Source organism: Thermobia domestica, chromosome 11, assembly GCF_964235325.1.
Source record: "Thermobia domestica chromosome 11, izTheDome1.hap1.1, whole genome shotgun sequence".
Taxonomy (NCBI): domain Eukaryota; kingdom Metazoa; phylum Arthropoda; class Insecta; order Zygentoma; family Lepismatidae; genus Thermobia; species Thermobia domestica.
In genome coordinates this window covers 155,919,577-155,932,841 of record NC_137464.1, presented here as the reverse complement: position 1 = coordinate 155,932,841, position 13,265 = coordinate 155,919,577, and the positions used below count along the sequence as shown (strand labels likewise).

The following is a 13,265-nucleotide window of genomic DNA, read 5'->3' as shown; positions in this document are numbered from 1 at the left end:
TCGTCTCGAAAATGTGCTGTAAAAGTGATGTCTCGACTCGAAAAATGTATATTTCTCTATTGGAAGAGCCGTGTCTCGACTCGAATTTTGTCAGGAAAATCCTGTCTCGACTCGTCTCGTGCGCATCCCTATATACAGTACCGTACTGATCAGCTAATTGCATTTTATATCATTTCTTATTGATATCCATCAGATAGACTTAATTTCTTTATTATTTGACCTTAATGTGTTTTTATTTATATCTTAAACTTGGAAGACCTGAAGCAAATAAACCCATAAGCTAGAATGTTATACTTGATAAATGCAGGGGTGTATACCTACTTTTGTGGTCACCCTGTACATATATTAATCGAAAAGATCTTTTTTTTTTTCATGGAAGAACACCTACGGATAGACAATTGAGGGGGATGCGTCATGGACATGAGAGGGATGAGCACCACTATATATATATATATGTATGTGTGTTTTCAAGGTGAATGTTGTCATGTTTATTGTTGATTTTACTCTTCTCAAAACAGTGAAAATGTAAGAATTTACTACCTCAAACAAGTAGGATACATTAATACAATTGATTTATGACATAAGTAAGTAGTTATTTAATCACGGCGTTTAAAATGTGTGTGACTGGTTGATTGAAGTGGAAGCAGAGATATACATTTTTACAGTTAAAGAAAATAACTTATAGGTTCATGCCTCTACTTAAAAGAGGATCTTTCTATTTTTGTGGGTAGCAGCAAACTTATCAACAAATTTTTCGAGATCAAACGATTTAGCCATTTTCTTCTGATATAACGTAATCCTAAGTTTTTCAACCTATCGTCAGTCATTGAATTGCGTATATGTCTTTAATCTTTTCAAATATGAGAATGACCTTTCACATGTAGCACTAGAAACTGGTATAGTCGACGGAGATGATACTTCGCTTGTAGATTTCTAGGAATGCGTTTTTGTGGACACAAAGAAGTTAACGAAATTCACCAAGGAGTCAACTTTGGTTTTCTTCTTGTCTTCATACAACTTATTTGTGTTTGGGAGGATTTTGAGTTCGCATTTGAATGTTTCCAGATGACTTCCATAATGCTGGACCATAGGCTCGAAATGTTGTAATTTAGAAAGTTTTCACTTTTTGGATGTAAAGCAGTGATTGATCTAATGATTTTGCTACATGATCCAAAGCGGTTTTCCATCTCAGTGATTGTCTTATCAATAGTAGGCAGAAAAATGTATCTTAGTATATTATCTTTAGAAAATGCTTTTTTCTCTTTTTCTTTTCTTTTTTCTTTTTCTTTTTTGCCTCCAATGAAGGAAGAGATTCATCCAAAATGAATTTGTGATATTTCGATGGCAAATGTCTAGTTCGTTTTCACGAGGAATCCCTATATACTATCTGTTTCCGGCTCTGGAATTTCAAGACCATTTTCTTTACACATCTCCAAATATTCTTGATAAATTTGTTCGAATGTTGTTCGTTGAGAGTCATTCTTCAGACCTCATCTTGGACAGCGTTTGAACTAGTGAATCTACAAGAATCAAACCTTCCGATATGTCTGCATCTACTTGAGATAAGACGAAGCTTAAAGTTATAGCATAGCGGCAATCATCCCAAATTTTGCCAGTCCGAAAACATTTTACAGATTACACTAATTTGCCGGATGAAGTGATGGAAGTAAATAAATATCACAAGTTCCAGATTTGGTTTAATACCGCATAATAATATAAATAGTTGTTTGGTAGATAAACTGTAATAATAATACAAATAATAATAATGTTAAAAAGTGATTAACAAGGACAAATGTTCTTAAGAGATAAACGTCGCACAGAAACAGGAACTGAACTCCAACAGAACACTGATTTGCCGTTCCAGCTCATATTAAATTTTAAACCTTGCTCTTGAAGCTAAGTTTCACTTTAAAGTAAATTGCCAATAACTGTCATGTATTTTTAAAATTTCAGAAAAATGTCCTGATTTCACGCTCTAAAAATATGGTACCCTAATCAGTGACGAAACTAGACATTTGGTGCCCGGGGCAAATTTTGCGGGTTGCCTCTATCAGTGAATTTGGTTCTTTACAAAACTGTGAGACTTCAGGAAGTTGTTTCCGCTGGATTCTCAAGATGCTTACCGAAGAATTCAAAATGAATATAAATACAAGTGGCTTAACCCTATACCAATGGAAGATTATAAACTGTTGAATCACTTCGTTACAGTAACTTCGTTACTGTATTTACTCCATTGCGAAATACAAAATGAACGCCGCGGAATGCTATAGCTGGAGTTATGTTTGTTTACAGCAACGCGAAACTCCGTCCTGGTACTCAAACACTAGCTCCAGTTGTATATTTCGGATGACAACAACTCAATCATCTCGTATACAACCCAGACTTGAAGCCGATATAGTACCAAGTCTTCTTGTTGAACAGGTTTCTCTGAAGAGGTTTGTAGCCGGCAAGCGTTTCAATACCATCGAGGTGGTTCAAACAACGGTCCAAGAATGATTATTTCAGGTGGCTGACTTGTATGAGAAAATCTTTAAAAAAAAAAAAAAAAAGTATGACATTTTAATACCAATGAAAATTAAGTACAAAAGTGCCTGAAGATAAATCTGAGAATAAAAACAGGCAGCCAAAATGTTCAGTAATTCTTCGCTTATTACAAAACAATTCTTACTTTAAAAACAAAAACAACCTACATATGTTGATACAATTAGGCTACCTGAGATGCAGCTTTTCTTTTTCTTATCCTTCGTTTTATCTATTAACCCTATTTGAACATGCCTTCTCTCCCTTGAAAAACATTAAATTACTGCCTATAACGAAGATGAAGATGAAGAAATGACTCACCGATACGTTCATTTTCCTTTTTTTCTTTCTTCTAAAACATTCTTATTGCAATTATCTTCGATTGATTCGACAAATTAGACCCTACAACACCTCTTCAGTAACCTCCAAGGGAACGTGACTTACTCTAACTAATGAATTAATTCATAAAATCTAGATACTAGACCAGAGTAAGTTTGTTTGAACCTAACTGTACAATAAATAACGAAAGAGAATTCAAACTCATGGAGTAACTTTGGTTTTTGCTCTGAGACCGCTACTCTGCTTAATTAAGAAGTTTTAAAATTGTTTTAAATTTAATTGTAACTATAATAGCTCACGTTACTTAATCACATACGTACATGTCATTTCTACTGGGTCTCTTTAATATGGCGTTTTATTCTCAATATTGAAAATATGTAGGTCTTACAAATTTAATATCCGTTCGTCACACGGTTTTGTTCAGATTTTTCTGAGGGGGAAATGATTTCTTTTTAAAAATGGAGGATGTAAAATATCCGTAAGAAAAGTAAAATGATTTTAAAAAAAGTACTTACGTGATAAGAGCACACCGCGAGTGACGAGCAACCCCGAACAAAAGGATGATGCAGAATAAAAGAAGAAGACTCAGAAGAGCCATTGTCACAGGCCACCTGCAATCATATGTTTAAAAAATATACGTATAAGTAATTTTTAATGCTCAAGTTTTACAAGGGTAAAATAATAATAGAATGTTAAAAATTTTCATAAAATGCACTGCAATGTTTTTATATAAATATATAGTATAAATGTACCTAGACATGTAATATATAGTTTATTATGTACTTCTTTTCCAGAATTGAATTTGTATTTGATTTGGCCGTTGGACAATACTTACATATTGAATACTGTTAGTTGTAATCATCTTATGTATATACCTAGTTTTGAAACCAAGCTGCCTAATCGCATATTCACTGCATATTATTTCAACAAATGATCTTATAAAATTGCAATATATTTGTTTTTAAACGCTATTGAGCTCCTTGTTATTAATGATTAAAATTTCCAATGTTAATGAAAAAGAGGAAACAGGCTAATTTCTGGATAGTATTTTTATTATTCGTTTTGTTACAAATAAAGTGGTCGTTGAAAACAATCGATTATCATTAGATTTAATATGGCCCTTTGGCACATGTATAAAAATCACTGCCCGGGTACATAATGGATGGATATGTTCTAAAGGACAAAATAAAATGACCTCCCGGCAAAAAATGTTCTGGTACTCTTCTCGTTGATGCAACAGCATGAAATATGAAGCTATGAGAACATAATTTCCCTTTAACCTTGCAAAAATATACCCACTTCTATGTATAAAGCAAAATATAAAAAATGTCCATGGAGTGAGCAATTTCATTTATACAGTGGTGTCATGTCTGGCAATACCTAGTAAGACTAGTAGCACCGAAAATTATTTGTATAAAAACAAAACCTGATGTTAGCGTCTTCGTACTCGTATGTGTTGGCAATACTCATCTATTCGAGTTTTAGTGACAGAACAAATTTTCACAAGACACGAAAATGGCATGGTTGACTTAAAGAGTTGAAGGGCCCTATAATGCAAAGAAATGCTGTCCTGAGAACGGTTCAATCACCTCCCTTATCTTGTCGGATTCCATCATAACTTAAAACATTCGTTGAATTTCAATCAGCATGATGCAAATCTCCCAATTTTTTATTTGTATTATTTTTGACAAGGCGAGACAGCTACAAGTCTCATTTGGTCTCGTTTAAACGAGAAGAGTAGTACTTTTGAACTGAGTTAATTTTGCTTTTGACAATTTTTAATATTCTTTTTACAATTCGATATAATAATTATTAGAACCATGTTAACTGTGTTTCAAAAACCTAGAAAATGTATCAATGAGAATTTGTTCAGACACGACACACATTACTAAAAGGAGAACAAACATGGATGAAAGGTGACCATGCTACATCTTGCTAAAAGAAAGGTAATAAGTAAGTAACTACTGTTTCACGAGATAAGGTAGCTTTCCTGCCTGTTTCGTAATAAAAGATGAATACACGTAAGGACAAATCTTTTCTAAGTGAAAGGCTATTGCATTTCTCAGAAGCAAACACAATTACTATTAACTCAGTCTCAATAAAGGATTTCTGTTTCTGTGCAGGAAACCTCTAGTACTAAGAAAATAATAGAAAATTCTGGTTGAAAGTAAGTAAATTTATTATTAGAATTAAATAACATATAATGTTATTTTCTATTAAAGAATGAAATAGTCTTTGAGGTAAAAAAAAAAAAAAAAGTTACTTGCGCCCACTTGTATTCATATTTAAATAATCTATTGAAAATCAAAAAAGGAAGAAACTACCTAACGTTGCCCCTTTATATTTATTATTTATATTATTATTATTAATGTTTACACCAGAGTTGTTAGTCGCTAGCAGAGTTGCCAATGAATTATTAAACAACACCGAAATGACAATTACACTGAGTTTGCATTCATATAAATTACAATTTAAATATTTTATATAATTATAAGGTCAAAGAAAAACTATTGCCCAGGGACTAATATATATAAAACTATTCTTATCAGAGTATAAACACCTCATCCAGTTCCTTTCCAGGAGGTAAAGGGCCAAGGACCGACGAGACGTTACCACGTTGGATAGAAACAGATATGCGCTGTATTAGATAAGATGTGGAGCGAACTTCGCCGGAAACACAAGAAATGCGTCTTCCAACCTCCCCAATGAATTCAAGACTTCTTGCACCCCAAGCACCACTGGTTTCAATAGCGATTGGAGTGCAAACAAAACTTTCGAGAAGGATGTTGTATTTTCTTTGCTTTTCAGCTTCTCTGCGATTAGCAACAGCTCCAGCGTTCATTACTGACAGAGGGAGACTTGAATGAGCGTATGTATCAGCGCATGTGAAGTCCCACAATAAACATTTACTTCTCATCCATAGAACCAGTGTCATCCCATCCAGTCGCTTTCCATCAGAACGACAGCAACAGGAATTCCAGCTGTGTTAAGGGCGAATCTACCAGCACTCTTCATGCATGAAAGGCCATGCAGGCCACGTTGGTTAACCTCATCTCCACAAGCTGGACAGCGATGAGGCTCAAACAGCTAAACCTAAACGTAAGGCAACAGCAATTCGAAAGCTTTCATTTGACAAATGAAGGCCTAAAGGCGGAGAAGGTATCGCCACCAACCATGCACCCGCTTCGGGAGATGAGGTAGCATGGAGCCTGGCTTTATCTTCCGGAACCACAACCGATTGTAACAAATGATTATGTAATTGATATGCAATTGGTGTATATTAAGATGACTGATAACACTTTTTGCTAATTTCTGGGAGGCTTGTATGGGTCCAAACAATAACCCTGTGGAAGGAGAGCTTCGATTAAACGCAGAGATCCATGGTATGACGCTAAGAATGTAGGAATCGCCATATCCATAGCTCGTCGAATACCAAGACAGTCCAAGCCAACAGGTAAACATGCTTGCATCCAAGAGTCGTCATTTAAGGAGCAGTTCAGAATTGATTCAACTATATTATTATTATGGTGTTGATGATCATCATCATGATGATGTAGTAGTAGTAGTAGTGGTGGTGGTGGAGGTAGTAGTAGTAGTAGTAGTAGTAGTAGTAGTAGTAGTGGTGGTGGTGGTCGTGTACGAATGCGGGTTCTTAGATATCCTTGACTTTGCAGTATGTGTAATAATCCACGGATATAAGCCTACAGTATCTTTTATTCTAAAACTTGACCCATCTTCTTCTTTTCCAATTCAAATTACTACTAGTTGATGTAAGCTAAAAGTTACAGCAGAAATAATTTGCTCCTCCCTATTTGCATAGCAGACGAACATTTTTCTACATAGCATGCGACGGATCTACAATGTAAAACGGAAAGAAGAGTGGAGTCTTGTGGTTTTACGTAGTTATAACTTATTTTAGGTGAACATACATATTGAAAGCTAGTAATTTTTCGATGTCTATAACTTAAAAAAAATAAATGAAGAGTGGAAAATAATTTATTACCAGATTGGTTTTAATAATAATAATAATAATAATAATAATAATAATAATAATAATAATAATAATAATAATAATAATAATAATATGCTGCATTTTGAATCTAAAGAAATTTTTAAAAGGTCATTTCCCTAATTATTTCAATAGCAGCTGAAATTGCCTTGAAGGGCTACGGAGGAAAGCCAACTTTCACTGCCCCTTGAACTCTGCAACCCGTTTCGCTCGGATGTTGTAACTTTTGCCAACAGCACAGATACCAACCACAAAAACTGGATCATATTTCATCTGGTTATTTCTCTTTTTATTCCTCTCTTTCCAGACTGGAGTGCTCTCACTCACTCACTCACTGATGACTAGTGCTGCCTCAGTACAGCCGAGAAAAATCATTACCACCAGCTTTCGACGATTTTCTACGCTCAGCATTAAAAAAAAAAATCAAGTTGGAATATTTTTTTTCTTTTTTATTACTATTTTTTCTTTTATACTTTGGTCGTTAAATTGTCATCACATTTATGATTAGAATTTTTTGCAACCAGAATTCTAAAGAAATAATCTGACCTTGGTTATTAAAATAGGAATCAAATAATTACACCAAAAACTATTTAATTATCTATACGCATTTCAATAAATCTAATCGGAGCCTTCAGAAACTACCATAGCCAAATTTTGAAAATTCCCTCCCGTTAGGCTTTACATGTGCTAAAAAGTATTTACCAGAACAACTACCATATTGCAGTGTACTCAGTAAATTGGAAATAGCTTCATATTAATTTAATGTAAAATGAATAATTACGATGTGGTTCACACCTTTAAATTAACACACGCAAACTACATACCTTAAGGGAATCTAGTTTACCAACAGATATAGAGAGTGTGATTTAATATGTTTTTTCTGAGTTAGGGAATACCTTCTGGACTGTTACTATACAAGTGGAAAACTTAAAGCCAAGTGTACGAGAAAATTTTAGAAGTTCAAGTGTGTGCCCTTGGCTACTAGGAAACTCACGATCAATTTCATTTGGAATTAGATCCTTGGCGAGTTTTCCCTTTCGGTACAGTCACGTTTAATCCCAGAATCTTTTCGTCTGAATCACGGAGGCTACTACGTTCTGGCACGATTCACTGTTGACAATCTTCTCCCTGGATGCTAATGGAGCTTTTCCAGAATGAAATGAAATTTAGAAGCAAAATGTGCACGTACGCACAGGACCTCAAGAAAGAAAATAGTTGTTTTTACTAAAATTAATTGTCTGAAGTATCTCTTTTATTGCTCTTTCTAATACATTTACGGCACCTGGGGAAGGAAGCGTAAGTCCAAACAGTTTTCATTCGTTATGATGATCTATCACAGCAACAGAAAATCCCAAATTGTTCGAAGAGTTTAAGTCTTCCATTTTGGTTCAGATTTTCCAAAATATTCCCTAATTACTTCATTACATAATTATTTACTGAGATTGCATCTCTAAAAGTCCTGCAGATATCTCTACAACATTTCTACATTAACTAAGTACAGTAGGAAGTCGAAAATCCGAACTAATTGGGACCATAGGTAGTTCGGATTTTCAAATTGTTCGGATTTTCGAAAATGACCAAGAACATGCCATTCAGGCTTAAATATACTGTATGATATGCTCTTTTCTTGATACAGTGGTTATACAGTACATACGTAATTACAATACCGTACGTAGGGCTACTTACATTTAACGTTTCTCAAGAACCTACTCGTACACTAAATTACACTGTTCTTGTAACTCACACTTAAAACTTAACTTGTATAGGCCTAAGGGAAAATAAAAATATGTATGACAAAAAATTGCATACGAATGAGCTTTTATAAAAACATTGACTTCACACAACGCCAACGGACAATCCTATTGTTTGTTTATCGCTAGCGCTAAGACAATATGTAAAAAGTTTCCAGGGATTGCGTTCGGATTTTTGACGTCCTACTGTATATGTGTTCATATAGCGGTGAAAATGAAATTTCGATGCCACAAAGATGTTAAAAAAAAATCAAGTTTAAAATCCCACGATTATGCTTAGTTACTAGGTTAAGAAAAACGACGATTAAGGCAAGCGAATAATGGCGGAAGAACTGGTGGAACGAAACTGTGGAAGGAAACGGGAGTACTCCAAGAAAACCCACGGACATGATGATGTCCACCACAAACTTACTTGCCGGGGATTGAAAGGACCCTACACATCAGAGGTAAGCTTGACTGAACTAGCGTGTCCTTAAACAAAGATCTGAACAATATGGATACAGGCAATGTAACATTATACGATAATCCCAAATAAGCTAAGTAACCAATGAAATAAATCTGATGACGTTATAGTATTATACAGGCTATCCATACGAGTTATAATCAATGCCATAAATAATCCAGTATCAGTAGTACTGTTGCACACTTAATATAAACTTTCTTATTTTCGAATTGCACTATGTCAAGTCATAACATACTCAAGATGAGTAGATAACGTTGAATAAAAATATATGTAAGGTGGACCATTTATCTTGATATGCCCTTGTAACTTTTAAACTAATGAACAATAAATGTTGAAATTTTGAACATACAATTATTGGCAGGGAGACATTGTTTGACATACTCTGCGATACCACAAGGTTAACAGTGTAAACTCAACGTAAAGTTGTATTTTTCAAATGGCGCTACGTCAGATTACTACATATTTTAAATCTACATGTAAACCGAAAACATACAATACCAAATTTGTCATGCAGTGTTGCAAGCTAAGGATGCTACAGGATTACAAAACATTCAAAAGAACGAAATTTTAAAGAGTTTTACTACAGAAAGAACGCAATCAACATGGACAGGATAATGCGCATACAAAGCACCTTAATGTTGAATACTACGCTCGTCATATGACGTATTTTGAATAAGTATAAACGAAGTTACAAGAAATTGAAAAATTTTACTTTTTTCATAGGACTTTATTTCGGAAAAGTGTTTACATAAATATCACATCAAATTATGCAGATGGTTTCCAATAGACATAAAAATCATAATGCTTTTTACATCAATTTGATGTCTCAAACCATTCCGGAGATATGAAAAATGGTAAAATTTGATTTATTGTTTAAAAGGGCGTATTTATGGGAATTTTTAAAACAAGTTTTGATTTACTTTGCTTCTACAACATTACAATACTTTCTGATAGGTATAATTACAATAACTTCTCAGAATTACAGAGTATCTACTAAAATTCAAAAATGAAATTTCGTGACTTTTTCGTGACCTTTTCTTTACCAGACCATAAAATTTCATAACATTCTCAAGAGTGAATTTGGTGTGAATTAGGCCAAATTTTCATGTATGCGATAGAATCGTGCTTTGCTTGCGATTTGGTAGCGTCTAAAGCCGACCACAAACATTTTTGGTGGTGAATTTTGGCGTTTTATAGAAGAAAAGTTTCCAGTCTTTACTTATATTTGTACAGATAAGAAAAAAATCGTGACCCAAAAGCACTGGCGTGACTTTTTCTTGACTTTCATGACTGTTTTCTGATTTCGTGACTTTTTCGTTATACTCGTGACTTTCGTGACCGACAGACACCCTGTATAGTTTCAATAATTATTTATAATAACTCGTTGCAAGAGTGTTTGAGATTATATAGTGTTGCCCACGAGACTCGAGAAATTTCTCATATTGTCTCGTCTCGTCTCGTGTCGTGGGCAATATTAACTTTGTCCACCAATAACCTCGAAACTTCACCCACACCATACTTTTACCCAATTATTCAAAACTTAGTTATACACGATAATCTCACATGAAGCGACACCTATTAGTGAAAGGCAGGCAACTGTCAGAGCATGTAGTGACATTCTGTATTAGCGTGACTGTTTTCTATTAAAAATTAGATTTCGCACTAACATGTTTGCAGTTTATTATAAGAAATTCTAATTATGCCGCTTGTCCGTCTACATCCAACATTACAAATATCTTAACCACAATCGTATAAGTCTAGGATAGCGTGACGCACAGACTGACATGTTTCGCTTTTTATAATTAGGTTAATTGAATAATCAATTGCTTTTTATAATTTTATATTGTAGTAATCTTCTTTCCCATTCCATATTTTTTTGTTAATACTATACTTAAATAAAAGGAAGCTCTGAACACCATGACAGAATGCTTCTTTTACCTGTTATCACTGCCTACTGAGTTGAGGAGATCCAGTTTGCGGTCACGTGGTTCGAGAGTGGAGTGAAACATCACGAATGATTTACGATACTCAATAAATAAATAAATAAAGTTGATCATTGCTCAGCATCTTTTTCATTATGGAACCAATATTTAATCAGTCTTCAATTGATACACAGAGAATATAGTCATCTTGTAAACTTATCGCTCCAGTTTATTATAACTTGGAAATTCTATATTCAAGTGTTGCACGTGTGTGAATTGCCTATTAGAAGGATGGATGTATTTATTCATTACTCAAACTCCGATTAACTTCCACAGCAGTATTCCCTCTCCTGTCCCCCGTGTATCAATTAGTGACGATATGATCTAGTTTGCAACATTGACATTTTTTTTACCCACGATGCACTCGAGGAACATGGCGCCAAGACTACGGATGTTATTGATTGGTCCATCGTACAGAAGGCGTGGTGGAATACTCTCGCATGGGTCACTCGCGAAACAATAGACCTATTTTGGTTATTGACCCCTGACCTTGCTTAGTCTGTTTTGTTTTTGTCTTGAGAACAGTTAGCTAGTTACTTAATTATATTTAACAAACTGGTAACAACTAAATTAGTGTGTAAAAGAAACACTTTAAAAATGTGCGTTCTAACATTTCAAATAAACACGAAGAAAGTGAAGCCAAATATAGTACGAGTATAAACTTACAAATATACATAGGGTTACATAAAGCGAGTATTAGGCATAAAAACTTTGCAGATTACGGAAATTTTAAGAAAATACACGGATACATTTTTAATAAAGTAGATTACGAACCGCACGTCTAGGCCAGGGCCGCGCCCACGGGAGTCCATCGGGTCCGCCTCCTCCTCAAAACTACGTAACTCTCCATACATTTGTACACTTCCTCAATGAAACTATATTGATTAACATGGAAATGATTCATGTAGTATGAAAATTTATCTTACACTTCATCTGTACTGTTTTTCCTATGAAAACAACTTAGTTCTGTTATTTTTTCCTGAAAATATAGGTGAAAGTAATTTATAATTACTTATTATGTTTTCAGGAGCAGAATAATACCCGTTCAATACTACATAAACGTAATGGCTTGTAGTATTGGACCTCCCCAAACCTTGGACCGCTCCCAACCAGTGTTTCTTTCAGAAAAAATGTTCCGTGTGTGTTGAGGGGGGTATTCTCTGTCAAGAAAGTTTATGCATATTTTCCGTGGGATAGTATCTTGCCCCTTGCTACTATGAAAATCACATTGCCCCATATCATTTCGCCAGTAGCTTCCTATTTGCTCATCAGTTAAAACAGTATTCCTGTGCATCGTGATGAAAAATGTATTTGCTTTTTCGTGCATTGTACGAACAACACAAAAAGTGAACGCAATAAAAACGAAAGAAGGAAAAAAAATACAATGCGATGTAAAGTGCTTGAACTCTTTCGGCAAATCACCCAATGTAGCGCTTTCCTTGCAAGCAGGTCTTGATGGTGTAATCGATTACACCGTGGGCTCAAGTTCACGGGGTCCTCAGATCGATTCTCCCTGAAGACATACTTTTTATTTTCTTTACAACAATAGAAGTTTTTTTTTTTTTTTAAGTATCCAGTCATTCGAGAAAAGGAAATTGTGTAGAAACACAACATTTCACTTTTGTATTCACATTATCGCGAAGAAATATGATCATTTCTTGCAGTCCAAACCGTTGACTGTAGGATCCGGTGGGAATTCCTGTGGTTCGGATCCTACGTTTAGCTTTAGGTCCACGTCTCATATAGCTTCAATGCTGAAAGGGATTCTAAACTCGAAATGAACCAAACAACCAACAGAAGAAAAGGTCATACATTGAAAGATTAGGTCCAAATTTTGCGAATTCGCGGTTTACGCACAAGTATATTGTATATAGCATTATGACAATGTTATGAGCCGTCTGATCCAGGATACATATAACTCATACACTGATTACCAATTGAATGAGAGACAGCAGGATAGTTGCAGAAACCGACCAGCAGAGGTTCCACCAGTGCATGTGAATGAAACGCATCCTGCGTGTACTGCTGCCGTGTGCTGCCTCCCTGAGTATCCGAATCAGTGCAGTATATGATGAGCAAGACGAAGAACCTGAATGCATTTGCCCGTAGTCAAATCGTAGGGGCGAGACAACTGGGTGGCTCGATTTCGGAAGTGGCTGCGGCAATCGGATTTTGAAAGGTAACTGTGTCAAGGGTGTATC

At 35.0% G+C, this 13,265-nt stretch overlaps 1 protein-coding gene across 9 annotated transcripts in view; it reads right to left on the bottom strand.

Moving 5' to 3' along the window:
• Positions 1 to 13,265, bottom strand: part of tty (tweety) — a 485,971-nt gene that overhangs the window by 36,380 nt on the left and 436,326 nt on the right. For all 9 annotated transcript variants that reach the window (XM_081731237.1, XM_081731240.1, XM_081731242.1 and 6 more), the window contains exon 6: positions 3,375 to 3,470. In XM_081731237.1, the coding sequence (XP_081587363.1) occupies positions 3,375 to 3,470 (96 nt within the window). The remainder of the gene's footprint in view (positions 1 to 3,374; positions 3,471 to 13,265) is intronic.